The 9,810-nt window shown below is 42.1% G+C and overlaps 2 protein-coding genes across 4 annotated transcripts; both read left to right on the forward strand.

Moving 5' to 3' along the window:
* The first annotated feature begins 344 nt into the window (after nucleotides 1-344).
* LOC131103435 (inward rectifier potassium channel 16-like) lies at nucleotides 345-1,454 on the forward strand. The gene has a single exon (XM_078797340.1). The coding sequence runs from the start codon at nucleotides 345-347 to the stop codon at nucleotides 1,452-1,454; it is 1,110 nt and encodes a 369-aa protein (XP_078653466.1).
* Nucleotides 1,455-2,652: 1,198 nt separating this feature from the next.
* LOC131103667 (inward rectifier potassium channel 2-like) lies at nucleotides 2,653-7,518 on the forward strand. 3 transcript variants are annotated; one of them, XM_058050123.2, is made up of 2 exons: nucleotides 2,653-2,867; nucleotides 4,180-7,518. In XM_058050123.2, exon 2 carries the CDS (start codon nucleotides 4,372-4,374, stop codon nucleotides 5,683-5,685), a length of 1,314 nt encoding a protein of 437 aa, XP_057906106.2. In that variant the 5' UTR covers nucleotides 2,653-2,867; nucleotides 4,180-4,371; the 3' UTR covers nucleotides 5,686-7,518. The 3 variants fall into 3 exon arrangements, with proteins under 3 accessions (XP_057906106.2, XP_078653333.1, XP_078653332.1); XM_078797207.1 differs by having other exon boundaries at nucleotides 2,676-2,725; XM_078797206.1 differs by lacking the exon at nucleotides 2,653-2,867 and adding an exon at nucleotides 3,953-4,090.
* Nucleotides 7,519-9,810: the final 2,292 nt, after the last annotated feature.

Below are 9,810 nucleotides of genomic sequence, written 5' to 3' on the forward strand. Positions count from 1 at the left end.
AATGGAGATTGTAGTAAATAATCAACCAACGAGAAACTTTGTGATTGGCCTTGAGGTCAATTTGTGCGACACTCCAGTTGGTCGCCAGAGGCACAAAATGACTGCTTGCTCAAACATGAAGGGTTCACCTTCACAGGCAAGAGACGGCTTTTTTCCACCTTTTTTGTGTTGAAAGTATTTTTTATTGTTGTCCAACAACCTGGCATCATCACCTGTTTGCTGGATGCCTTGCCCAAGGGTTCTGTACAATAGGCACAGCCGAACAAACTCCTGATGTTGCTATTTTCTGGCATCTCTGTGTGAAATGTGTTCTAATCTGCGTCTGCACCTCCACAGGCGTCAGCATGAGCAGCGAAAGGGCAGATGAGGTCATCATCAACACTTGCTTCACCACCGTTCACACAGTGGGCGTGCACAATGATGGCAGACGCCTCCGCTTCATGCATAAGGACGGAAGGTTCCCTGTGGTCTTCCAGAAGGTACCCAGAGACTGGAGCCCGTACTTGCTGGACATCTTCACCACTCTGGTGGAGATCCGCTGGAGGGTGATGCTCCTGGTCTTCTCACTGTCCTACATTGTCTCCTGGCTCTTTTTCGGCCTGTGCTACTGGTTCATTGCGTTTGTACACGGTGACAACATCGATGACGCAGCTGGAAATCCCTGCGTGGTGAACGTTTATGGCTTCACCTCAGCATTTCTCTTCTCCATGGAGACCCAGGCGACCATCGGTTACGGCTTCAGGGGCATGACGGAGACCTGCATGGGGGCAATCATCGTGGTGACAGCTCAGGATGTCTTTAGTTGCCTCCTAGACACGATAATCATCGGTATTGTCATCGCTAAAATGGCGTCTGCCCGCAAGAGGGCTCAGACGGTTGGCTTCAGCAGGTTAGCGGTGGTCAACCTGCGGGACGGGGTGCTGTGTCTGTCTTGGCGCCTCGGGGACTTCAGAGGGAATCACATCCTGGAAGGTGTCGCCCGAGCTCAGCTAGTGCGCTATTCCCAACAATTTGAAGGACCTGTGGCGATATCATACCAGGATCTGGAAATCCACAACCGGGATTTAGTCCTTGCCACGCCCGCCACAGTGGTACACAAGCTAGAACCGGGCAGCCCTCTCTACAACCTGAGTCCTGATGGCCTTTTGGAAGATGACTTTGAGCTTGTGGTGTCCTTCACCTACACAGGTGACTCCACAGGTATGCTCCATCAGACACGGACCTCCTACACGCCCGCCGACATTCACTGGGGACAGCGTTTCCGGGACATGCTGAAAGTGGGAAGGAAGCGCTACAAAGTGGACTATGCTCTGTTTAATGAGACCACGTGGGTGACGACCCCCTTGCTTAGTGCGGAGCAGTATGACAGGGGGAGGAGTCAGCCAGGCCTTTCAATGCCGGTTAAGAGAAACTGCTGCTGTACAGAAGAGGTGATGCAGCAAACATTTTTTTAGTTGAAACACAATGTAAATATGTTAATATATTGCCATGCAATACATTTTCTGTACTCTGTCTACACCGTCTAAACTGTACAAATGTAAGTATAATACAATAAAAGTGTACTTTTCTATAAATGGAAGGAGTAATGACATCATTGTGTCAACCAATTGAACACAGAGCAAGAACTTGGTGAAGAAGGCATTTTAGGGTCCTGTTGTGACCCCAGACATACCTCCTGGGTGGGAAAGGTGTAGTGGAAGCAACCTAACAAAAAAGGACATTTTGACAACACACAAATTCAATTCTTGAAGAAGCTCCCACACCGCCACCTTGTGGTGGGAACATTCAGGCTAGTATTCATTTTACATCAACCAACTAATACCCGGTATATCATTAATATATTAATGATGATGGTAAAATTGTGTATAATCATATCTTTTAAATTTTAATGACAGCAAGGACGTTTCAATTTTGTCAATAAAATAATTTGTTTTTGCTGTAATTGTACCATTGCTAAAAAATTTACACAGACAATTATAAAACGTATACCAATCGTACTAAAGAAATAAACAAATATATGTTAATAATAATCACCAATAAATCAACATTTTTAAATTTTGTAAATAAAATAACAATAATAATAATTTATTAACTTAAGTTATTAACTCCCAACAGTGCTTATTTTTCAATAATACAAATCTTTTTTTTATTTCTAATTATCTTAAAATACTAAACAATAATAATACATTTAATAAACAAAAATAAATGTCAATAATAATTGTAATGTTATTATTTTTGGTTAGCAATCAAGAAAACAACATAAAAAACTATGTTTAGCTCAGTGGTTAATCCTTAAATAATTAAATTGTTATTTTTAAAAGTAATTTTACTTTTAAAGGTTTCATGAAATTAGAATATTTTGAACACTAAAATATATTCTTATTTTTATGTTAATCACAACTTTGAAAGGTTTGTAATAGTAAAAATATTTTATAAAAAAATACTTTTTATTTTAGTGGTGGAGCCAAGTTTACAAATCTTTCAACCAACTACCACGAAGATATTTATGGACCCACGTTTTTTTCTACTTATTAGAAAAGCCTCACGGAGTCGCTCCGTCTATCTATTGGCCAGCGCTGCTAGGGGGCGTGGTTTAGCCCCGTGTTGTTTTTTTTTTCTTTCCCATTTTATCAAAGTGACTCCTGTCGAAAAGAACCACAACAGATTTTCTTCCTGTGTCGGGTTGAGGTTATGGCACAATTTACTGCACCGGACAGTAACCTAAGTAAGGCCACTAATAATAATAATATTCATAATAACATTAATAGTGGAGCAGCCAGAACAAAATGCAGCAAGAGGGCGTGTGTTGCGTTTATGGGACATAAAAAAATCAGGAAACAACATTTTAGCTTTACAAGGACCAACAGGTGAGCTATTTCTATTTGTTAGACTAATTTAGCATGATGCCTTTCTTGAAAAGTATTATTATAATAGTTGTATTTGCATTATTTATGTATTATCTGCCCTGGATTTGATGAAAAATGCATAATACATGATTAATATTGGCATATATTGGTTACATGGCTATTTTATTGAATGAGCACAAGAAATATGCTGAATGCTAATGTATGATAATGATTGTGTTGTCTTTCCAAAAGTATTAGTGCAGCTTTTACGTAAGCAGTTCCCATCTGCCAGTCACAGTCATAACAAGTAAAAAGTCAAGTGTAAAGTGTACATTTACATTTTTTAACTGCCTTATATGCTGTGCTCTCCCAGCAACACTTTGCATGCGTTTAATGTGTTTGTTTTTGAATGCATCGTGATGCACTGTTGTCTCTTCTGCACAGTTTCAGAAATTGTTGCAATTTAAATGAAAAAAAAGACTTTAAATGTAAATGCCATGTTAGAAGACTGAAGATCTGCAGTGTGTGTGTGTGTGTGTGTGTGTGTGTGTTGCTACATGTAGTAGACACAGCAGTGTCATCATTAGCTAAGGAAAAACAAAGATGATGCTCGGGGATTTGAGAACAGGTCTTGCATATTTTATCCCTAATTACTTTGACAAGCAAGCGTATCTTTCAAAATCATCAGTGGGTCAAACAGGCCAGCATAGAGATGGCCTGTTTGCGGCCAGTGGATGTTATAATTCTAATGGAACCAATGCAGTCAAAGTCAATAGTTTTTCTAATTTAACTGCCCTTGATGCTCTGTCACATATTACGCAAGGTTACTGTAGCCCGCGAGAGGAACCGATACACCCTCTCTAAAATAGCTGGCAGGATCATTTACACCATTTGTTATTGTACCAATGTTGCCTCTATAGTCATTAAAAGTCACACTGCAGATGAATTTTGGAAGCCATTAAGGATGTGCGTGGTTTTGTGTTTTGCAGCCGGCCGGATTAAGCTGTAATTTGACTCAGCTCCTGGGGGACGTGACCTGGCAAATTAAGACTCACATTAAGGAAGATAAACAGGGCTTGGATGATATTTGCAATCAGGGGGTGCAGAGGCGGTCTAATGTTCGTACCATGCCACCAATTTTCTGATGGGTGGGGGGGGTAAGAAGGATTCAAATGAGTGCTGGCAAAGCTGTTGAGCTGCTTGTTAATGTAGGAAGCCTTGACGATGCATTATTTAGGCAGCAGGTAATCACACACCTGCATCCACTGGACCTTCACTCTGGTTCCTGACAATTACTTTAAACTCTGGTTTGCCTTCCCCGTTATTTCTACAGCCCCCTCCGCCGATGAGGTTCCTGGCAAAGGAGTGACCCGCCCTCACCAAAGGCCCTCCTCTCAGGATCCGGTCCTGTTGATTCTTGTCGACGTGTCCCCAGGATCAATCAAAACTGTTTCTCCAACGCTTCTACCAGAAACTTAGACTGTTTTCCAAAGCAGACGCGGCCCAGCCCCCCCGGACGGAAGCGATGGGGAGCGTGCGGAGCCACCGCTACAGCATCGTGTCCTCCGAGGAGGACGCCGTGAAGCTGGCCAACATGGTCGTCCCCAACGGTTACGGCAACGGCGATGTCAACAACAAGGCCGAGCACCGGCGCCAGAGCCGCTTCGTCCGCAAGGACGGCCACTGCAACGTGCACTTTGTCAACATGAGTGAGAAGGGCCAGCGCTACCTGGCGGATATCTTCACCACCTGCGTGGACATCCGCTGGCGATGGATGCTGCTCATCTTCTGCCTTTCCTTCCTGCTCTCCTGGTTGTTCTTCGGCTTGGTCTTCTGGCTGGTGGCGCTCTGCTACGGCGACCTAGAGAACGACACGCAGATGTGCGTCTCCAACGTGGACAGCTTCACAGCCGCCTTCTTATTCTCGGTGGAGACGCAAACCACCATCGGGTATGGATACCGCTACGTGACGGAGGAGTGCCCCGTTGCAGTCTTCATGGTGGTCTTCCAAAGCATTGTGGGGTGCATCATCGACGCTTTCATCATCGGGGCGGTCATGGCGAAGATGGCCAAGCCCAAAAAAAGGAATGAGACGCTGGTGTTTAGTCACTATGCCACGGTGGCCATGAGGGACAGCAAACTGTGCCTCATGTGGCGTGTGGGGAACCTGAGGAAGAGCCACCTGGTGGAGGCCCACGTCAGGGCGCAACTCCTCAAGTCTCGCACTACTGCGGAGGGCGAGTTCATCCCTCTGGACCAAGTGGACATCGACGTGGGCTTCGACAGCGGCATCGACAGAATCTTCCTGGTGTCCCCCATCACCATTGTACATGAGATAGACGAGGACAGCCCCTTCTATGAGATGAACAAGCAGGAGTTGGAGACGTCAGAGTTTGAGATTGTGGTGATCCTGGAAGGCATGGTGGAGGCCACGGCCATGACCACGCAGTGTCGCAGCTCCTACGTGGCCAGCGAGATCCTGTGGGGTCACCGCTTCGAACCGGTGCTCTTCGAGGAGAAGAACTACTACAAAGTAGACTACTCGCGCTTCGACAACACCTACGAGGTGTCCGGCACACCGCACTGCAGCGCACGGGAGCTGGCGGAGAAGAGGTCCAACGCCTCCAGCCTCAGAAACTCCTTTTGTTACGAGAACGAGGTGGCACTGGAAAAAATTGAGATGGAGGAGGAATCGGAGGAGGGCGAGAGCGGAGCGACGATGAGCGTCCAGGATCGTCCGCTGGCAGACAAAAACACCCACGAGGGATCAGACTCAGACCACAATCTGGATTCTTTGCCTTTGGAATCAAGACCTTTGACTGCTGAATCAGAAATATGACCATCGCCATGGAACTGATGGCGAACGCAAACACTTCCTGCCGGATTCAGCGACCATCTTACAGCGAGTCAAGTCTATTTATATTCTAGTGCAATAGTCCAAATACCCTTCTTCATATGCAATTTCATTCCCACCTCCAGTGGCCTACATGTCACACACCATTGTGACTAAAAGTAATATGCAGTCACAAAGTTATACAGTACTATGTGAAGTACACAATATATTTAATACAGCAACTGTGTCAACAATTATGCTCCTTTTGATTGACAGAGGTATTGATTGAACGATATGTTTATGATTGATTGTGCTTGTCTTTAGCAATATAATGCAGTGAGCCTCTGTGCCATTGCAAACTAGCATAACACTCATAAACACATTGTCAAATATGTCAATCAAATCTTAACATTTGTATTTGTATTTTTTTCTTGTTTATTTTACAAAGGCACACATTTTTGATACAGCTCATCCCATTAAGACTTTGCCCCAATTTGCACCAGAGCTGGTCTCTTCGCAAACTAGATTTCATAGTAAATACAGTGGTCGGAAGATTCCCTCATCTTTTAATGTGCAATAATGGCTGCTAATGCTTTAAACTGTCAGAGCCAAAAATGTATTATTTGTCTGCTTGACAGTATGCAATGGCGTTATTCCCCCTGGTGACAGCCTGTTGGTGTTTTCCTGGATGTTCCCACTGTCCTCGTAGCAAAAAGCCCAACATGTACATACTGTATATGTGGAAGAGGCAACATCAATATCCTCCTCTAACATTGATGGCTGGGTTTGTATGGAGGCCAGTGTTGGATTAACCCTTTCATGCCACCACTCAGTCATGAATGGCCCCTTTTGCTTTGTCTTAAAGGTCCCCTGTTATGCAAATTGAGATTTTAATGATGTTCTAACAACTATGTTCTATCACTTGTTTGATCCACTTTCAACGGACAAACGTCTTTGTTCAATGAGTAAGCTAACCTAGCATGATGTTGCTGTTAGCTCGCATAGCTTTGCTAGTGTTGCTAACACTTGTGTCCTCCTGTCCTGCTCCTTAAAATTACGATATCAGAGTTACTTTGTGTATATATATATATATATATATATATATATATATATATATATACATATATATATATACAAAGTAATATATATATATATATATATATATAAAGTGGATGGAGAGGCAATAATTCTTGTGGACAACCACAGCTCATTAGCATTAAAGGTATAGTTTGGATGTTTCGACATGAAGTTGTATGACATCCCCATTAGCATTGTCGTACATCAATGGTGACTTACCCCTCACTTGGTCCCGTGAGTCCAGTTCTGGTCGAATTTCGATGATGGTTAGCTGCTTTGATTATATAAGTAATTAGTGGGACTTCACAAAACACAAGAGTGTTCATAAGAGTAAAAGATTTCCATGACAAAAATGCTTCTTTGATGTACTACACTGCTGATGGGGATTTTTTTATACAACTTCACATTCCCAAAGAATTCCAAATGATCCCCTTAAAGATACAGGTACACAGAATGGCACGTTATTAAAAGCACTGTCAGCATCATGACTAGATTTTGTACTACACATTACCAATACTCTATAGTGGGACTAAAGTGGTTGAAGAATTGTATAATATGGGACCTTTAATATTTCCAATGATTAGAAATTGCTTTTAGGGTAATCTGGTGAAAAACTGTCGTCACTTTTCCCATCTTAAGGATCTTTCTTCCCAACTTACCAAGCAAAAACTGTATTTTTTTTTAAACAAATTTTGTAAATTATGATGTACAGATGTCGAAAAGGTTTTGTCTTTTTTTTCCAATAAAAAATTTAAAAAACAAGTTTGCATTTTTTTTTTTACAAAAAAAGAAAATATATTTGGAAATTATTGTGATTTATTACAACGCACAAGTCATGTTTTTAAACAGGCAATGCTGCAGTGCAACCATGATTGCATAACACAACCAAATGAAGTATAATCAATGTGTGAATGTGCATTATGACACATTGCTCTGCAAATTTAGTTCATTACAATACCCGCGCGCCTGCCCTGAGACGTAGTCAGGGTAGGGGGCCTATTGATCCAGATTTGAATTAGTTCTACATATAGGAGATTGGTGTCCCCTCTGGGCTTTTTCCACATTAGCCAATGAAAGTGCGACAAAGTTCAGCTTGGACTCAAAATGATCATTGCGGACTCTTTTGAATTCACAAAGAAAATATTTGGAATTAATGGTTAATTGTGCCACAATGATGACAATCCATTGTGTATGTCAGGGTGTGTTATGGCAAAGCGTCAATGCGGTTATTAATAATAATAATGATAACAATGTTGCTGTAGCACATTCTATGCAATTGGAGTGTTGCTTTATGGAGTCTTTTTCATAAAGCTTTAACAGCAAAATTAGTGTTTCCCATCACATAATGAGCTGTCTCTTTTTATCTGTGTTTATATCTTTAGAATGCACAGAAAACGTAAAAATGTGTGTTCATTTCTCATATAAGGATTGTGGATGATGGGCAATATTCTCCAAAAAGGGCATTTTTTCTTGAGGGAGAGACTCACAATGCACTTCAATTGCTTCATTAATAAGCAGAGAACACTAGTACAGTGAACATTCACACAGGAGCTGCTGTCAGACACTCTCTACACTACTAGCCTGATAACAGCCAACTCTAGCCAGCTGACGTCACACAGTTCACTTCCTAGGCCCCACTTCTTTAAAAAACATTTTGTTTGCTTTTCAGCGCCCTCTCCCAAGATATAAATTAGTATGAACTAACCCCTGCTGGGTGTAGACGCTAGCCGAGGTCCAGTTCGTGCTGCTGCTGTGCACACATTGACAGCCAGTGTTGACCCCAGAGGTCTTGTCGATGTGTGCTAATGACGTCTCTGCAGCTTGTTCCCATTCAACATTTGGCCTGACCTGCACTGGCGAGAACATAAACACAAGCAACACGTGATCATGCAAACCAATTTTAATAGAATTGTCCATAGGTATGAATGTGAGTGTGAATGGTTTGTTTGTCTATGTGCCCTGTGATTAGCTGGCGACCCGCCCAAAGACAGCTGGGATAGGCTCCAGCATACCCCATGATGGCCATGACAATTTGTTAAAGATTTTGTAACAGGTTTCTGAAAGACTGGGCAAAATCGTTGAAACAGGTTTTTAAAATATCTATATATAAAATGATAAGTACTGAATGTAATTAAAAGCCAAAATCCTAGAATACAAATCAATGATACTGTCCAAGTCCAAAACCTTGCAAATGTCCAGTGTTATAAAACAACGTATTTGAAGTATTTATGACCGCCATGGGTTCCTCACAAAGTCCTGTTTAATCTCGTTGACTGTCACTTGCTTTATAAACGTAATTGTCGCAAGTTTTAAAAATCACGGCACAAAGTTACGGCCATGTAGGAAGCGGCTGTCATGTCATCTGGACAAGATCTTTCCAGGACATATTTGGAAAAGAAAACGTGTAAGAACGATCCACTGGCTCTGATGTCATCTAAAGTGGACCACATCCTCAACATGAAAGACGTAAAGACAATAAAAGACTATAGATTATATTAAATCCTAAAACCCTGAGATAAACAACAGTAATAGATTATATTACACTTCTGTCAACAAGAACGATGGAGCTACTCATTACTGAGTCCGACTGAGAAATGTTTTGTTCTGAGTTTTGAACGATGGTCTTAAACTTCAGCCGATAAACAGCCTATTTCAGTTGAATTGTTGTATTCAATAAATTCCTCTTTATCAAATTTTGTATTTTTTCAATAGTTCATGTGGTTTTAGGATTGCAAGGCCTCCTGTAAGACTTCCCACCCCCGATTGAAGTACACTTAGCATCAATCAAAACCTCCGTCAAAAGGTTTCCAGTCATCCGATGGCTTTTTGGCGACTTCCGAGAATATTGCTTTCTTTCTCATGTTGATAGTCCAGCCCTTCCATTCAATACGTTCAAAAACATCTCCTGCCAAAATGTGACGCTTGAGGCTTGCGCCGCTCACATTGTCTGACATCAGTGTGACTGCAAAGAAATTACATAATTCTGATGACGCCACAATTGTGTAAGAACTCCGCTGGCTGCTAACAGAGTAGACTGCTGACTTGTTTGCTAGT

This window comes from Doryrhamphus excisus, linkage group LG16 (genome assembly GCF_037039965.1).
Source record: "Doryrhamphus excisus strain RoL-2023G ecotype Guam linkage group LG16, RoL_Dexc_Guam_v1.1, whole genome shotgun sequence".
Lineage (NCBI taxonomy): Eukaryota > Metazoa > Chordata > Actinopteri > Syngnathiformes > Syngnathidae > Doryrhamphus > Doryrhamphus excisus.